The following is a 20,334-nucleotide window of genomic DNA, read 5'->3' as shown; positions in this document are numbered from 1 at the left end:
TAAGTTTTCATTATATACTAATGTGGATTGTAGGATCTTTTCTGTCGCTTTCATGTATTATTGTTTTAGCCAGAAATAGTTAATAAAATACATTTATATTTTACTGAGTAAAGTATTTCTCTTAGCTCCTGACAAATAATAATTCCATTGTCATTATCACTACTCTGAAAAACAAAGACATATATGTGGCTTGGAAGTGATTAGACATAGTTATAATATATTTATAATTTACTTAATATTATTAGAAATTATCCTAACATTTCCACTGATGTGTAGAAACTTATACAGACACACACACACACACACATAAAAATGTGTGGTTGCAGAGATCAAACACTATCCCAGTCTCTATTACTGGCACATATATTTTTCTCTAAGCTCTTTTATAGGGGGCATTTTCCTAAATTCAGCTTTTGGTCGTCTGTTTGTTCTTTGTTCCTTTATCATTCATTCTCATAACTCCAAAGAACATCTATATTCTGATAATTCATAAATAAATATTAAAGACCTTTTCTTTCTCTTTTTCTGCTGACTCTACTGACTTATAATCAGACTTATCTTCTTCTCTTTCCAAAAACTGTTATTATTGCATATGAAACCATTATTCTTTTTTTTTTTTAATTTTTATTTATTCATTTGAGAGAGAGAGAGAGTGAGCATGAGCAAGGGGAGGGGCAGGGGCAGAGGGAGAGAGAAGCAGGCTCCCTGCTGAGCTGGGAGCCCTGACACAGGGCTCAATCCCAGGCTGATTGAGCCACCCAGGCACCCCTGAAACCACTATTCTTAAAATATGTTTGCTTTAACTCATCTGTCATGTCACTCTCTAAACCTAACTGGTGACCAAATTCAATGGGTTTCCTCTTTCCATTCCTACAGGCAGCCCCGTATTTCAGATCTTGACCATTTTAATGAACATTGTCACAAAAGCCTCCCAGCTGGAATCTGGAATTTAAGATTTCAATGTCTGTTCAAACCCATAAACTCCTTTTTGGTAAATTTTACTAAAAGCATTGCTTTCTTTCACCTTAATATTTTCTCAAAATTCTTCTGTAGTTCCCTATTTCCAAATACCTCTAAAAGGCTTTCAATTTTGGGCGCCTGGGTGGCTCAGTTGGTTAAGTGACTGCCTTCGGCTCAAGTCATGATCCTGGAGTCCCGGGATCGAGTCCCACATCGGGCTCCCTGCTCAGCAGGGGGTCTGCTTCTCCCTCTGCCCTCTTCCCTCTCGTGCTCTCTGTCTCTCATTCTCTCTCTCAAATAAATAAATAAAATCTTTAAAAAAAAAAAGGCTTTCAATTTTTTCTCTAAGTTGATCTCACTCTAGCAAACCTTACAAATTCTAAAACCTTTACTCAATATCCTTTTCAAATGCCAAGTCATTCTTCAAAGTCTACCTAAAGCTTATTTTTCCATGAAGCTTTGTGAGAATATTTTAACTATTGACTATCTTACTAGCCTGTGAATTAGTATATTATTTAAACTCTGACCCATATAACTCAGCACTTAAGTGTTATATTTTTTAAACTTAAGTCATAATTATCTCTCTCATCCAACTAGATTTTATGTGATTTGACATCAGAGATCAGTTTCATACTTCATCGGTATTCTCAATAAATCCTTGTAGTACTGAGACCATAGAAGCATCCAATAAATATTTGTTGATTAATTAACAACACAGGTAACTTGTCTGTCCCAGCAACTCTGGAAATAAAGTGCCTCATTGACTGTTATTTCATATTAATTTATCCCATCTTTAAATATGAAACTAAAGAATTTAAATCAAATTAATACAGTTGTAATAAAACAATTTATAGATCTTCATAGTTACAAAGTGTGCTCATTTTGGCCTTCCAATAGTCATGTGGCATTATTATTATTCTCTTTCTAAAAATGATAAATCTAACTCATAAAAGTAAAATGATTTACCCAAGGTCACCCAGCTAGTGAATGACAGAGCTAAATCATAAAACCAAATACTGTGCCTCCAAGTCTAGTATTCTTTCTCTCATATATGTTCCCTCTTGAAATTGTAGTTTTATATATATATGTACATACACACATACATACTATGTTGTTTTAATCATAAACTCATATTTTGCTTTTTATGTTTCACCCGTCTCAGTTTTTAGATTACTAATATATTTCATTATTATTAGATTTCATTATACAGTTTGCACATAAGTTTAGTTTTTATGTTTACAAAAGGTCTTTATATTCAGGATGCCTCTCTCCTCCCAAAAGCCCTTCTAAATTATTCTCAAAATTGAAATAAATCACTAACCACACATCAGCAATCCTAGAATAATCAGAGGTGCTGCAGTTGCATCTGAAGCAAAGCCAGATGTGAAACAGATGCACTACCACCAGAGTTATAGATCACTGATATCAGGTAAGTGCTTTAACTTTGATTAGTTTTGGAATGGGATGGGTGGAGCTGGTCTAGGAGAGGCTATTAGGAGACCTCAGTTTCCCCAAGTGATTTCACCCCGGACCCCTATCGGACCCTCCCAGCTCAGCTTCCACCATCCTTATCAAAGTTTAAAGCACTTACCTGATATAAGAACCTGAAACTCCAGCATTGCTGTACTACATCTGTCTTACTTCCAGTTTGTCAAGTAGGTACAGTTGCAGAACCTGCTCCAGCACCTGTAGCTCACAGTGTTGTACCACAGTGGATGTCAGCTGCCAAAACTAAAAATATTTAAGCTTAATTTCATTAGGAACTTACTTCAAAAATGATTTTCAACATTAATAGTTTCATTTTTTTTTTTTTACTTACCATTTGGATAGGGTGTTTCACATAAAGTAAGAAATTCAACAATAGGATGATCCATTTCAAGCACTGTAATTGCTTTTCCATGCATGATGGTTAAACTTGGTCTTCTGCAAGCTTTGTCATAGGACAATCCACCAGAAAATATTATGAATGGTTCACTACATAGAAAAAAAAGTTAATGAGATTGAGAAGTCCTTTAAGATGATACAACATCATAGGACTGAGCTAATGAAAAATAAGTTTGGTAGGGATTATACACAACACAATTTGACAGCAAATATCTTTCTTAGTCCAAAATATCTCACCCAAATGACTTACTATTCTACCATTTCCCTTTTTCTGGTTGTGAATTCTTACCATTAAAATTACTAATGAATCAGTCTAAAGGTGATGAGGTATGTTGGGGAAAAGGTAGAGAAGTTGGAGGGAAATAGAGGTACTCATTGAGTCAAAAGGATATCTCCACATGTATTAGTTGATTCCCAAAACTCTATATCACTACCATTAGAATATTAAGCTATGTTAGTTGATCATATTAACCATTTGGCATGTGGGGTCCAAAATTCCTAAGGGATAAAGGAGGCAAATTTCAATATAAAATTAAATGCAACAATAGCAAGCCCAGAGTGGTAGAATGTAACATGAAAATTCTATGTAATGGAATATCTGTGGGAAAGGGTTATGATAAAAAGATGGACAAAACTAAGACAAAAAATGTGATCTTCCCAATTTTACCTTGGGTCAGCCAGTTCTATTTAGCTACTAAAACTAACATCAAACTTTTTATGCCCTGTTAGTTGCAAGATACAATTAGATAAATTGAGCGGGGCTGAGATGACTATAAAATATTACAGCTGTCAGAAAGTTATGAAAGTGTCATAACTTTTCACTTTTCTCAAATTAACACCTGTATCCCTAGTTTATGTATATAAAAGAAAATATGTTGATGAAGTATATTTAATAAGTAAATACCAAACTGAAAGTATTCTCCAAAAATTTTTTTAAAAAGAACTAGACACTTATTTTACCAAATTCTTTGAGAACATATGCTTCTCTAAATAATTCATTTCCATCTATTCACTAAAGAATCTACTAGTTTCTAAAAATCACTTTATAAATTTCCCTTTCTCTTTCATTTTGTACTGTACATGGTACCAAACATTACCAATGGGACATTTGCTAATCTTAGCCTGGCTATATAACAAGAACAAAAAAGAGCTTTTTAAAAAGTTTCCATTAAAACTTACATATAAAGTATCTATACTGATTTTTATTTATAATTCTGTCTTAATGTTTTAACATAAATATTTGAGTTGTAAGCTAAATAAGAAAAAATACTCTAATTTATTTTCCTTGAGTCCTATATCAGTTGATGTTAGTCTTGCTTCAGTAATTTGGCATACTAAATTACCAACCTAGTAATGGTTGTACTAAGCAGCAAGTTTTTTCCTATAAAATAAATGCTTGTATTATTAAGATTTTTCCAGATTTAAAAGTCATTTCTAATGAAATGAGTAAGTGTTTTTGCACCTTTTTGTGTTGCTTTGTTTTACAACAAACGTCATGATTTAGAGAACATATTATCTTTTCACACATATTGAGGTTAACTATCTGCTCCAAATGTTAATAAGGTCATAAATATCTATTTTTTCCATGTAAAAGGGGGTGAAGTTAATCTCATCTCCCCTACTGCTAAAACAAATATAGGGTAAGAAGCAATTTACTCTCCCCTTTTTTTTGGTAAGCACACTGGAAAATATGTCCTTTCTACTATTGGAAGAAAGCAAAACCTTTTCTGCTTTTATTATGACTCCGCATCAGACACTGGGTCTAAAGTTAATTGCTGATATATATGCACTTCTTTGTAAACTATTGAATGACTGAACAAAAAGTTAATTCCTCAGGAAATGCTCAGGAAACCACTCATGAATAATTGCATTAGATACTTAATTATCACATTAAATTCTCATAAGTATAATCCTCATTTTATTAATGAGGTTAAGTAACAACTAAGCAGAAAAACCCAAAAGAAAACAGATCTGTCAGATTTCAAAGTCTATTTTCCTAAACAGTGATCTATACTGCCTGTAGCAGATAACTCTGGGATTAATGCAGGTGAACTTGTTTAGAGTCAAGCAGCTATGGAGTGGAAGGATAAAGATTCAAATCCAGACTCTAAAGTACATTTTTCACTTCTAGTCTAATGTTTCTAAAACTGTGGAATATAACTTAAAAAATGCTCTGAAAAAAAGTTTTTTTAAAAAAGATTTTATTTATTTATTTGTCAGAGAGAGAGCACAAGCAGGGGGAGAAGAAGGAGAAGCAGGCTCCCTGCTTAGGACCCTGGAGTCATGACCTGAAATGAAGGCAAACACAACCGACTGAGCCACCCAGGCATCCCTGAAAAATAGTTTTTAATTTAAAATTTGATAGACACTTGCACACCATATCTCCCTTTTGAAATTTTATAATTCAGGCCATATAGCAAAGAAAGATTCTAAGAAACTATACAGTAAAGAATCCGATTTACTTTTATATAACCCAGATTTTCTTAGATCTCTCAAATATATTTGATTACAGATTCCTATTTTTCCATGAATACAGTTAGTGATCAAAGGAACACAATTTGATAAATGTTATACCACACTAAACTGACTCCTTTACTACAAGTGTATCTGGGCACACTGATCAGATGGATTATTACAAAAGAAATAAATAACTATATAATTAACAATGTCTTCATACATAAAGAAAACATCAATACAAATTAAAAATTAGTTTTTAAAGATTTTATTTGTTTATTTATTTGACAAAGAGAGCCAGAGAGCACAAGTGGGGGTAATATCAGAGGGAGAAGGAGAAGCAGGCCCCCCGCTGAGCAGGAAGCCCAATACAGGACTTGATCCCAGGACCCTAAGATCATGACCTAAGCTGAAGGCTTAACCAACTGAGCCACCCAGGCACCCCCAAATTAAAAATTATTGACAACAACTTGGATAAATCCTAAAGATATTTTGTTGAGTGAAAGAAGCTAGGATCAGAAGGTTATGTAATATATAACTGCATTTATATGACATCTTAAAAAGGCAAAACTACAGTGATAGAGAACAGATCAATGGTTGTCAGGGGTTAGAAGTGGAGAAAAGTGCGACTATAAGGAACAACAGGAAAGAAATTTGGGGGTATGGAAATGTTCTGTATTCTTATTGTGGTGGTGATTTCAGGCGTCTATACATGTGTTAAAATCCACAGTATTGTACAGCAAAAGAAAAAAATATTTTACTGTATAATTTGTAAAATAAATGTAGAAAAAGCATTAAAATTTTTTCTCAATGAAGGCAACAAGATTAAGCAATAAACCGTGCAACATAATATAGTACATACTAAAATAACATTTGTTGAGTATTTATGATGTTCTGGGTATTGTGTGAAGAAGTTTACTTGCATTATTGTATTGAATCCTTATGATATCCCGATGAGAAAACTACTACAATTCTTACTTAACAGATGGATATGCTGAGGCTTAGAGAACTTTACATATGAAGTCTATCAATAGGTGACCATGATAGAAAGGGATTAAAAGACTAGCAAAAAGTAATTTTTATTAATTACAGAAACTTGATAATGTTAGTGGTAGCAGGTAGAGAGATCATTATTCCTTTTTCTGAATAGAATAAATTTATTAAGCCTAGAGGCCATTGGTGTTGGGGCACCAATAAGCAATTTGGTGATTGGAGACCAATGATTCCTAAGCAGAATGGTTGTTTATCCCTAGAAATATAAAGCCAGTTTGTGAATGGTTGATCTAAGATAAAAACAGAAAACATACCCTTGCATCTGCTACCTATGCAATCTTTAAGAGACTCTATTGCTGCAGCATATTTGGTAGAACTCTTCTTAAAGTTCTTGCTCCTGCCACAGCCATCCCAATTTTTGACTTCACAAAGTTTACTGTGCACTAGATGGAGCAGAAATATAGCTCTTTGTTGTCACTTCCAAGCTATGGCCCATTTTGCTGTCACAATACCTTTTAGTACTCAACTTTGGTGCTCCTCTGCTGTTTAGTCTCCTTGTGTTCTGAGAGGTGGAACCACTGCTTTTAAAGGTGAATTTTCTAATATAGTAGTAATCACAACAAACACACACAATGTACTAAAGTGCACTGTAAGTGGGATGACAGTAATTATGACCAATAATATATAATTATTTCACATTAGAAATCTGAAGAATTATTTCTACAGAAAATTGGGTTACCAATTACTAGAATAAATCATTAAATTAGGATCAGTGGAATAATTTCAATAATGTGAAATATCATTGCTTTGATGATGACAATAATAACTTCTTTTTATCAAGAAATCCACTATGTGCCACTCATCAAACTTATGACATTACAAACTTCATGCATAATTTCATTTATTCTTCAGAAACATCACAATGAGATAGGTATAATTGATGAGGAAATTAAAGTTTAAAAGAGTTAATTAAAAATTTCAAGGTCACATAGCTGTCTTACCCCATATGCCAAGGATCTTAATAATTATTTTACATTGCCTTGACTTGAATTCCTGATTCCTAAAGTATCTTCTCTTCACCTTCACCCTTTCCTTACTTTTTGTGTGCCACCGTCCTATTATCCCTTAAGCCCATCTCAGGTATCCTCTTTCCTAAGAAGAAATTTACTGATCTCTCCTCACCATTCTCTTCCCCTTTCTCTCTAGGCTGGGTTAGGTGTCCTTTTGTTGTGCTCTCATAGCATATCTCTATAAAAGCACCTCACATGTTACATGGAAACCACTAGTTTATGGCCTTATTTCTCCTACTAGACTATCACAGATTCAAAAGCAGGCAGTATTCTCTTTCATTTTAGTACACCAAACAAGTTGCACAGTGTGTACTAAGTAGTAATAACTAATAATATGTGTACATAATAACAATATATGTATATATGTAAAATGTTTCCATATATAAACATATATAATAACATATGTAAAATGTGTCCATCCATAATTAAATTTAAAATGTTTTAATACTTTAATTATAGTAATATAAAACTGGTCATTTTTACTACTTATGTTTAGTAACATTTGGCTGGACTAAGGAGGTATTGATCTATTGTGTGTATGTACACACATATATATGTATATATATAAACTACTGTAAAAATATATACATAAAAATATATATATATAAATATATACCATATGATAGTTTATATATATATATGAACTAACACATTAAAAATGGCCATTATTTTATACTATTAAATCTTTCAAAGAGCAGGTATAAACAAACATTAAATGCATCTATAATACTGAATACATTCCAGTGTGAACATGTAAGTAATATAACATAGAATTATCCAATTTAGAGTTAAAATAAAATTAAGGTTTAGGTAAGATTTGTAATTATGGTAATTCTAGAAGAGAATATTGCCACTAATAATTATTGTAAGTAAAAAGAACATTCTTGATTTATAGGATAAAGCTGCTATATATACATGATAAAATTTTATTGTATATTATTATTCAATTTAATTTTCTATAACTTAAAATTTAGTACTATTTTATTATGCTAATATATATAACTGTTTATCTTTTCAACTAACTATAATCTTTCCAAGTTCAGAATGTGAAATCCTAAAGTACAGAGACTTGGTTATGTATTTAATTCTTTCATGTGCAATACCAATAGGTATGCTTTTGCTTAATAATATTAAATGATTGCTACTTGTAATGTGCACGGCCCAAAAGCCCGACATTGTTAAAATTAATGTACATAATACTCATCTGAATATTCATAGAAAGTTAAAATAATTAGCAATTGCTATTATAATATTCATAATAATATCATAGGTACTCCTATTAAACAATAAGGAAGATCAATGAAGAGGATTTAGCCAGTTAATATACTTATATAATTATAAGAAACTTTAAGTAATACATGATTATTAAAGGTTATTTGCCATTCTTGTCTGTTTCTTATATATTGTCCCATATCACCCAAAGTAAAAAATGCATACCTGTTTCTACAGGTCTTGTATTCTACTTTAAGAATTGGTTTACAAGATTCAGATTTTCTTCCTTCTCTTTGACTTTTTCCTAAAGAAAGAAAAAGGATTTTGTTAAATCATATTTAAATTCTACACATCCATGACAACTTCAAAAGTCTGACTAAAAGAATATAAAGAAAAAATAAGGTAATTATGTGTTTTTCATAATAGGATAAATACAATTCTATGCATCCTAACATATTTGTTGAATCCTAATAACTGACTGCTATATAAGGAATAAAGTTATTTGTAAACTTATCATATTCGTAAACTTATCAAACATACACTTTCTCCATGTATAAATCTAGTCTCATATAAAGTTATTTTAATTATTTAAGTTTTAAGATTACTTTAGAATTAAAGACACATACACATGCATACTTATCTGCATAATGAAATACATAATTATGAAAATCCATACTAGGCCCATTATAGATTTTATCTATGATACAAGCAAACCCTTTTCTCATGCAGAAAGACTTGCCATTTAAAACTTATGACAGACTATCAAAATCATTGCATTTTCATCAAATTCTTTTAACAGAAAGCCCATTAGACAATGAACAAAGATGGTATATTTCAATGATGTTCTATATTTGCATAAAAATAGTTTCTTCTAGGGAAAGGTTATGTTGTTTAGACTCCACGGATTTTGAAAAATGATCAAAAAGAGTATGAAATGGAAGTAAAGCTACTTATGCATATAACATCTTTCAGTTGTGATTTTGCTTATAATTCTATGTCTCATTTTGATAAAATTGACATTTTTGTGATATGTTTGTTTCTTTTTTATTTTAATAAGTACCCTTATTTATTCTTGTACTGCCACAACTGTTTATAGACACAGATACCTATTATGTAGATAGACGTTTATGTGCATTTAAGTTTAAATTTTCAGGATAGCTTCAGAATGGCACAATCATAATCCAAATAGGATGTCAAAATAATTTAATTTGTTTAAAGGGCAGGGTATCAGCATATAACATACCTTATCTGCTACATGGCATGCTTTCTGAATTTGCTTTCTCTTTCTTTTACCCTATGTCAACTAAAAAAGCAATCAATAACAAAATATTGGTCACAATAATTCACACTGTAAAAAAGATTTAAAAGTATCTGTATTACATATAAAAAGGAATTACTGACATTATATGTAGATCATGATGCCTTACAAAGAGAGAACTTTGGCTCAGGGACTCACTCTGAGCAGTGGTCTTAGGGGTAAGAAACAGCTGGTTGGTGATTCCTGGTTTGGGTAACATGTGGGAACAGAGAGAACTGAAGGAAATAACAACAAGGAAAGAGACCCATTTTCCTCAGTTGATATATTTTTGATCCATTTCTTCTCTAATAATTGCCAAGCTATTAATCAAATCAAGACAGTATATTTGCTGTTGTTTATATATATGTGTGTGTGTGTAAGCAATTACAATTTTTCAATCAGTGCACATTAGTATTATCCACTAATTTCAGTAAAAAGGAATAATACCTAAATTAATTAATTAATGATTTACTTCAATTTCCAACTCCAATAATTAATTTTTGGCTGAAGGTTTTCAACTTTGATTATGTTCATTGCCTGTCAATAATTGAAATATATTTATATGTTATGTAAAAAATTGTTATAAAAATTGCATTTATTGCTACTCTTTATGTTCAAAGTACTATACTAAATGGCACAGTAAAAAGAAGTAACTGACCACCAGGAAACTTAAAATTTACTAGTTTAAGCAAAGCATATATAAAACTGACAATATGAGGTACCATAAACAAATAAGTGATTGATAGACTTGAAGTGTTGAGAATAGTAGGAGTACATGAAGTAGGAGTTAAGAATATTATGGTTTCACTTTATGATAGAAAAATTTACAGATTTTTGCAGATGATTTTCTAGAAGCTAGATTAAGCATTAAAAGATAGAACTTGGGAGTTCTGGTCCAAGATGGTGACACAGGAAGACCCTGAACTCACCGCCTCCATAGACACACCAAATCTACACCTACTAATAGAGCAATTCCTCCTGAAGAAGAACTGAGAGCCCATTGAACAGCTTCTGCACAACAAAAGATAGAGACCACAAAGAGACAGCACAAGAGAGGGAGACACAGTAACAAAGGGAAACTCTAACCCCAACACTGTGAACTACAGTGGGGAGAGGACTAAGGGACCATGAGCAGACTCATCTGTTCTGGGGCATAGAAAAAAGTTACGGTTTAAAGGCAACTAGAATATGATGGAACCAGCCAAATGGAAGAGCTGAAAGGTTCTTAAGGCTGGCGGGCTGGCAAGCACCACTGTTTATGATACCCCTTCTACCTTGAAAATGAAGGTGGGAGCAGGGTCCAGGTGCCATAGTTGGCCTCCCACCTCAGCAAGCCTTGGGCCCCTAGCCCATGCCAGCCCTTGATGGCCTGGATCACTGAAAAAAAGCCACAGTTTAAAAGAGCAACTACCATATAAAAGGTCAACCCTTAGAACTTCACCAAATGGTGAGGGAGCTGCTGAAACTTTCTCCAGCCTGGCAAGCACCATGATTTACATTCCCCTCTACACCTTGATAGCATGAACAAGAGCAGGATCCAGTCACCTTAGCTAGCCCACCACCTCAATATCCCTGGGCCCCTAGCTCACACCAGCCCCAGCCATCCCACCAAGACGCCCCAGTGCAGTGCACACTGGAACACTCCTTGTCAGTGCTCACTACAGCTCAAGCCTTTTTGCCAAAGTGACACATGTGCAAAGCACTCCAGAATACTCCAGGCCCATATAATGTTGACTCCAGACAATTCACCAGGCAGCCCTTGCATGGAGCACTCCAGAAACCCCTGGTCCATGCTCACTTTGGCTCCAGCTTCTCCACTAGGGCTTCCTCTGCATGGAGCACACTGGGAACCCGTGGGTCACACTCTGCCTCAGTTCCAGCCTCCCCACCAGGATTCCCCCTGTGTGAATCACTCTGGGACACCCCAACTTGCACTAACTTCAGTTTTAGCCATCCTGCCAGGGCACCTTATGCATGGAGAGCCCAAGGATGCCCCCACCCCCAACCCTGCCTGGCACCCACTTCAGGTTTAACTATCCTGCTTGGGTGTTCTTTGTGTGGAGAGCCCCAGGACATCCCAGCTTGTACCCACTTTGGTTTCAGCCATCCTGCCAGGGTGCACTCTGTGTAGAGTCCCAGGATTCCAGCCCCCCAACACAGCTTACACCCACTTCAGCTGTCCTGGAAGGTCACTCTCTGTGTGGAGACCCTAGGACTACCCTGGCCCATACCCATTTCAGTTTCATCCATACCACCAGATTTCCCAGCACAGAGTGCCCCATGACCCATAGTACACAACAGCCACTGCTCCAAATAAACAACCAAAGTCACCAGGCACATACAGTCTACACAGGGGATGACAATACACAAGATCATTCCTTCAAATTTAGAAAAAGTAGCTGTTGCACCTAACTCACAGAAACAAAGAAAGTCAAGTAAAATAAGGAGACAGAAGAATATGTTCCAAATGAAAGAACAAGACAAAACCTCAGAAAAAGAACTAAATGAAACAAAGATAAGCAACCTACCTGATAGAGTTCAAAAGTAATGGTCATAAAGATGCTCAATGGACTGGAGAAAAGAGAGGATGAACTCAGTGAGAACTTTAATATGAGATTAAATATATAAAAAACCATCATTAGTGTTGAAGAATACCATAACTGAAATGGAAAATCCACTAGAGGTAATCAACAGTAGATTAGAAGGTGCAGAAGTGATCTGAAAGACAGGGTAATGGAAAACACCCAGCCTGAGCAGCAAAAAAGAAAAAAAATAATTGTAAAAAATGAGCATAGGTTAAGGAATACCTTGGACAACATCAAGTAAACAAACATTCTCATTATAGGCATCTCAGAAGGAGAAGAGAGAGAAAAGGGCACAAAACTTATTTGAAAAAAGTGATAGCTGAAAACTTCAATAACCTGGGGGAGGAAACAGACATCCAGGCTCAGAAAGCAGAGTTCCAAACAAGATTAATCTAAGGAGGTCCACACCATGACACATAATAATTAAATATGTACAAGATTAAAGATAAAGACCTAAATGTGAGACAGGAAATCATCAAAATCCTAGAGGAGAATACAGGCAGCAACCTCTTTGGCCTCAACTGAAGCAACTTCTTACTAGGGAGGCCAGGGAAACAAAAGCAAAAATGAATTATTGGGGCTTCATCAAGATAAAAAGATTCTGCACAGTGAAGGAAACAATCAACAAAACTAAAAAACAACCTGTGAAATGGGAGAAGATATTTGCAAATGATATATCTGATAAAGGATTAGTATCCAAAATCTATAAAGAAATTATCAAGCTCAACACCCAAAAAACAAATAATCCAGTTAAGAAATGGGCAGAAGACATGTATAGACATTTTCCAAAGAAAACATCCAGATGGCTAACACATGAAAAGATGCTCAACATCACTTATCATCAGGGAAATGCCAATTAAAACCACAGTGAGATACCACCTCACACCTGTCAGAATGACTAAAATTAACAACACAGGAAATAAGAGAATCCTCCTACACTGTTGGTGGTAATACAAACTGGTGCAGCCACTATGAACAATAATATGGCTGTTCCTCAAAAAGTTAAAAATGAACTACCCTATGACCTATTATGTATTCACCCAAAGGATACAAAAGTACTGATTCAAAGGGACATATGCACCCTGATGTTTATAGCAGCATTATCAACAATAGCCAAATTATGGAAAGAACCCAAGTTTCATTGACCAATGGATAAAGAAGATATGGTATGTGTGTACACACACACACACACACACACACACAATGGAATATTACTCAGCCATCACAAAGAATGAAATCTTGCCATTTGCAATGACTTGGATGGAGCTAGAATGTATTAATGCTAAGCAAAAGAAGTCAGAGAAAGACAAATAACATATGATTTCACTCATATGTGTATTTTAAGAAACAAAACAGATGAACATAGGGAAAAAAAGAGAGGGGGGAGGCAAACCATAAGACTCTTAACTATAGAAAACAAACTGAAGGTTGATGGAGGGAGGTGGGTGAAGGATGGGCTAAATGGGTGATGGGTATTAAGGAGGGCACTTGTGATGAGCACTGAGTGTTATATGTAAGTGATGAATCATTAAATTCTTTTTTTTTTAAAGATTTTATTTATTTATTTGAGAGAGAGAATGAGATAGAGACAGAGAGAGCATGAGATGGGGGAGCGTCAGAGGGAGAAACAGACTCCCTGCTGAGCAGGGAGCCCGATGCGGGACTCGATCCCGGGACTCCAGGATCATGAACTGAGCTGAAGGCAGTCGCCCAACCAACTGAGCCACTCAGGCATCCGAATCATTAAATTCTACACCTGAAACCAATTTTACATTTATTTTAATGAACTAGAATTTAAATAAAAATTGAAATAAAAAAAGGAAAAAGAAAGATTAAAGATAGAATTTTAAAAGCAGCAAGAGAGAAGCAAATAGTTATGTGCAAAGGAAGTCCCATAAAGCTATCAAGTGATTTTTCAACAGAAACTTTGCAGGCCAGAATAGAGTGGCATGATATATTCAAAGTGCTGAAAAGAGAAAAAACCTGCAACCAAGAATACTCTATCCAGCAGGTTATCATTCAGAATTGAAGGAGAAATAAGAATTTCCCAAAGAAAAGTTAAAGGGTCATCACCACTAAACTGACCTTACAATAAGTGTTAAAGGAACTTCTTTAAGTGGAAAAGAGAAGGCCATAACTAGAAGTAAGAAAATCACAAAAGGAAAAAATATGTCATGAGTAAAAGCAAACATTAAGTAAAGATAATAGAGCAATCACTTATAAAGCTAGTTTGAGGTTAAAAGAAAAAAATAATACAGTTAATTATATCTAAGAAATTAGTTAAGGGGTACACAAAATAAAAAGATGTAATTATGATAAGATATACATAAAATGTGAAGGGAGAAATAAAGTTATTTTAGAATGTATTCACACTTAAATGACCATCAAATTAACATACACTTCTATATACTTAGAATGTTATATATGAAACTCACGGTAACCACAAACCAAAAACCTGTAATTCATACACAAGAAATAAAGAGAAAGAAAATCAATCATAACACTAAAGAAAGATACTGATTACAAAGGAGCAAGAGAAAAAGAAATGAAAAGAGAACTACAAAAATCACCAGAAAACAATTGACAAAATATCAACAGTACAATAATTACTTTAAATGTAAATGGTCTAATGCCTTCATCAAAAGACATAGGGTGGGGCGCCTGGGTGGCTCAGTCGTTAAGCGTCTGCCTTCGGCTCAGGTCATGATCCCAGAGTCCTGGGATCGAGCCCCGCATCGGGCTCCCTGCTTGGCAGGAAGCCTGCTTCTCCCTCTCCCACTCCCCCTGCTGTGTTCCTGCTCTCGCTATCCCTCTGTCAAGTAAATAAATAAAATCTTAAAAAAAAAAAAAGACATAGGGTGGTGGAATAAATAAAAATACAAGATCAAACCATCTATATGTGGCCTACAAAAGACTCACTTCAGACCTAAAGACACATACAGACTTAAAGTGAAAGGATGGAAAAAGATGATGTAAATGAAAGTGAAAAAAAACCAAAATGGGGTAACAATACTTATATCAAACAAAATAGACCTTAAAACAAAAACTGTAACAAAAGACAAGGGGACTATACAATGATAAAGGGGTTAATACAACAAGAGGATATAACAATTGTAAATATCTATGTAGCCAACATTGGAGCACCAAAAACATAAAACAAAAATATTAACACACATAAAGGGAGAAATTGACAGCAATACAATAATAGTAGAGGTCTATAACACACCACTTACATCAATGGATAGATTAGGCAGAAAAGCAATAAGGAAATGGTGTCTTTGAATAACTTAACAGAAATATGCAGAACATTCCATCCCAAAACAACAGAATACACATTCTGTTCAAGTATACGTGAAACATTCTCCAGGATAGATCACACGTTAGGCCACAGGACAAGTCTCAAAAAATGTAAGATTGCTGAAATCATATCAAACATCCTTTTTGACCACAACAGTATGAAACCACAAGACAATCACAAGAAAAAAGAAATGGAAAAACCTAAACACAAGGAGACTACCAACATATTACTAACAACCAATGGGTCAATGAAGAAATCAAATAGAAAATTAAAGAGTACATGGGGGCACCAGGACAGCTCAGTTGGTTAAGCATCAGACTTGATTTTGGCTCAGGTCATGATCTCAGGGTTATGAGATTGGCCCTCGCACTGGTCTTTGTCCTGGGTATGGAGCCTGTTGGGAATTCTCAGTCTCCCTCTCCCTCTACCCCTACTCCTCACTCATGCTTGCTCTCTCTAAAAAGAAAAATGTAGAGGAATAAAAATGAAAAAACAGTGGTCCAAATCTTTGATGCAGTGAAAACAGTTCTAAGTGGGAAATTTAGAGCAATACAGGCCTACTTCAAGAAACAAAAATAATCTCCAATAAACAATCTAATCCTACACCTAAAAGGACTAGAAAATAAGAACAAAGCCCAAAGTTAGTAAAAGGAAGAGAATAATAAAGATAACAGCAGAAATAAATGAAATAAGACTAAAAAATCAACAGAAAAATCAATGAAACTAAAAGTTGTTTCTTTGAAAGGATAAACAAAATTGATAAACCTTTAGTCAGACTCATCAAAACCAAAAAAAGCGTAGATCCAAATAAATAAAATCAGAAATTAAAGAGGAGAAATAACCGCTGAAATTGAAGGAATAGAGAAGATTCTAAGAAACTACCACAAAAATCATATGTCAATAAAGTGGACAAACTTGAAATGAATAAATTCCTAGAAACATAGAAATTTACAGAACTGAATCAGGAAGGAATAGAAAATCTAAACAGATCAATTACTAGTCATGAAATTCAACAGATAATCAAAAAAACTTCCAATAAACAAAAGTCCACATCCAGATTGAGTCACAGGTGAATTCTACCAAACATTTGAAGAAGAGTTAATATCTCTTCTTCTCAAACTATTCCAAAAGAAAGAAGAAAAAGGGAAACTTTTAAATATTCTATGAAGTCAGCCATATCTTGATAACAAAACCAGACAAAGACATTACAAAGAAGAAAACTATAGGGCAAGATCCCTGATGAACACAGATGCAAAACTCAACAAAATATTAACAAGCTGCATTCAACAATATATTAAAAGGATCAGTCACCATAATCAAGTGAAATTTATTCCAGGGATGCAAGGAGGGTTCAATATTTGCAAATAATGTGATATGATATATCACACTAACAAAATGAAGGATAAACATGATATGATCATCTCAATAGATGCAGAAAAATTATTTGATAAATTTCAACATCCATTCATGATGAAAACTCTTAATAAAATGAGTTTAGAGGGAACATACCTCAACATTATAAAATCGATATAAAACAAAAACCACAGGTAACATCAGACTCAATGGTGAAGAACTGAAAGCTTTTCTTTTAAGATCAGGAACAAGACAAGGCTGTCCACTCTTGCCACTTTTTAACACAGTACTGGAAGTCCTAGCTGCAGCAATCAGACAGTAAGAAGAAATAAAAGGCATCCAAACTGGGAAGGGAGAAGTAAAACTGTCAGTATTTGCAGATGCCATGACAGAAAATCCTAAGCCTCCACCAAAAAATTATTAGAAGTAATAAATGAATTTAGTAATGTTGCAGGGCACAAAATTAATATACAAGTATCTGTTGCATTTCTATACACAAATAATGAAGTAGCAAAAAAATAAATAAATAAATACAATTCCACTTCCAATTGGACTGAAAAGTATGAAATACCTAGGGATAAATGTAACCAAGGAGGTGAAAGGCCTGTACTCTGAAAACTATAAAACATGATGAAAGAAATTAAAGATGAAAACAAATGTAAAGGTATCCCCTGCTCATGGATTGAAAGAATATCATTAAAATGTCCATACTACCCAAAGGAATTGACAAATTCAATATGATCCCTATCAAAATGCCAACAGCATTTTTCACAAAACTAGAACAAATAATCCTAAAATTTGTATCAAACCACAAAAGACCCTGACTTGCCAAAGCAATCTTGAGAAAGAACAAAGCTGGAAGTATCACAATTCCAGATTTCAAGATTTACTACAAAGCTGTAGTAATCAAAACAGTCTGGTATTGGCACAAAAAGAGACACACAGTCCAATCAAACAGAATTGAATGCCCAGAAATAAACCCATGCTTATATAGTCGGTTAATCTATGACAAAGGAGGCAAGAATATCCAATGGGGAAAAGACAGTCTCCAAAAATGATGTTAGGAAAACTTAACAGCAGCATGCAAAAGAATAAAACTGTACCATTTTCTTATACCATAAACAAAATAAACTCAAAATGGATTAAAGTCCTAAATGTGAGACCCAAAACCATAAAACTTGTAGAAGAAAATATAGGCAGTAGTCTCTTTGACATTGGCTTTACCAACATTTTTCTAGGTACGTCTCCTTAGGTAAGAGAAACAAAAGCAAAAATAAATTATTGGGACCACACCAAAATAAAAGGCTTCTGTACATTGAAGGAAACCACCAACAAAATGACAAGGCAACTTACTGAATGGGAGAAGATATTTGTAAATGATATATCTGATAAGGGTTAATATCCAAAATATATAAAGAATTTATACAACTTGACACCAAAAAAAACCCCAATCTGATTGAAATATAGGCAGAGGACTTGAATAGTCCGTTTTCCAAAGAAGACATACAGATAGCCAACATCACTTTTCAGAGAAATGCATATCAAAACCACAATAAGATGTTACCTTACACCTGTCAAAATGGTTAGAATAAAAAAGACAAGAAATAACAAGGATGTGGAGGGAAAGAGACCCTAGTGCACTGTTGGTGGGAATGTAAACTGGTGCAGCCACCATGGAAAACAGCATGGAGATGTCTCAAAGAATTAAAAATAGAAATATCATATAACCCAGTAATCCCACTACTCAGTATTTGCCCAAAGAAAACAAAAACACTAATTCAAAAAGATATATGCACCCCTATGTTTATTGCAGCATTATTTACAGTAGCCAAAAAAAAAAAAATGGAAGTGTTCATCCATAGATGAATGGATAAAGAAGATTTTGTGTGTACACACATACACACACACACACAATGGAATATTGCTCAACCATAAAAAAAAATCATATCTTGCCATTTGTGACAATGTGGATAGACCTAGACAGTATTATACTGAGTGAAATGTCAGACAGAGAAAGGCAAATACCATATGATTTCATATGGTATTTCAAACCCAGATTGAAATACAGAGAACTGATGGGGAGCATAGGGGAGTTGGGTGGGGGATAGGTGAAATAGATAAAAAAAGATTAAGAGGTACAAACTTCTAGTTATAAAATAAATATGAAGATGAAAAGTATAACAAAGGGAAAATAGTCAATAATATTGTAATAACTTTGTATGGTGATGGATGATAACTTCACTTACTATGGTAAGCACAGCATAACATATAGGGTTGTTGAATCTCTATGCTGTACACCTGAAACTAATATAATATTGTATGTTAATTATACTTCAATTAAAAAAAGTTATATGTGAATTTTCTACTACACAGAGGGTAAGCACCCCAAATCCTGTGTTGTTCAAGGGTCGACTATATAATGAACTGCTACAACTCCATAATAATAATTTTAAAAAACCCAATTTGTCACAATACAGTACACCATCAGTTTTTGATGTAGTGTTCCATGATTCATTGTTTTCGTACTGTATGGTGACTAACATAACAATAAAATTAAATTAAATAAAAAAAAAACCCAATTTGTAAATGAGCAAAGGAACTCAACTTTCTCCAAAGAATATTAGAAATGAAAATAAGCACATGAACAGATATTAAATATCTTTATTCATTAGGGAAATGCCAATCAAAACTACAAGGAGCTATTACCGCATATCTACTAGGATGGCTATAATAAAAGATAGATATTAACAAATGTTGATAAAGATGTGGAGAAGTTGGAAACCTAATATTGCTTGTGAGTATGTAAAAGCCTGAGGACTCTGGAATACAATTTGGCAGTTCCTTAAAATGTTAAATATGAGTTGTCATATGATCCGGTAATTCCATTCTTGGATATATACCAAAGAGAAATGAAAATATAGGCTGGCACAAAAGTTGTACATATACATTCACAGCAGAATAATTCAGAATAATCAAAATATAAGAACAACCCAAATGTCCATTAAGTGATGAGTAGATAAAAGCGGTATATCTACACAATGGAATATTATTCACCAGAAATAGTTAGACTTGCTATGACATGGATGAACCTTGAAAACATTATGCTAAGTGAAAAAAGCCAGTCATGAAAGACCACATTTAGTATGAGTTTATTTATATGAAATGTCCAGAACAGTCAAATCTATAGAGACAGAAGAAGGCCAGTGGTTGCCTAATAATGCTGGAGGA

The 20,334-nt window shown here is 34.0% G+C and overlaps 1 protein-coding gene across 1 annotated transcript in view; it reads right to left on the bottom strand.

The window, feature by feature from the left end:
- Nucleotides 1-20,334, bottom strand: part of STXBP5L (syntaxin binding protein 5L) — a 429,885-nt gene that overhangs the window by 174,861 nt on the left and 234,690 nt on the right. Inside the window, exons 10-11 of the mRNA XM_045902962.2 lie at nucleotides 8,799-8,877; nucleotides 2,780-2,934 (exon numbers count right to left, since the gene is read on the bottom strand). Coding sequence (XP_045758918.1) covers nucleotides 2,780-2,934; nucleotides 8,799-8,877 — 234 coding nt within the window. The remainder of the gene's footprint in view (nucleotides 1-2,779; nucleotides 2,935-8,798; nucleotides 8,878-20,334) is intronic.

Source organism: Mirounga angustirostris, unplaced genomic scaffold (assembly GCF_029215605.1).
Source record: "Mirounga angustirostris isolate CCGP_5_RB_7025 unplaced genomic scaffold, mMirAng1.0.hap1 SCAF_1, whole genome shotgun sequence".
NCBI classification, from domain to species: Eukaryota; Metazoa; Chordata; class Mammalia; order Carnivora; family Phocidae; genus Mirounga; species Mirounga angustirostris.
The sequence above is the reverse complement of the archived record's forward strand: the minus strand, read 5'-3'. Positions and strand labels throughout refer to the sequence as shown.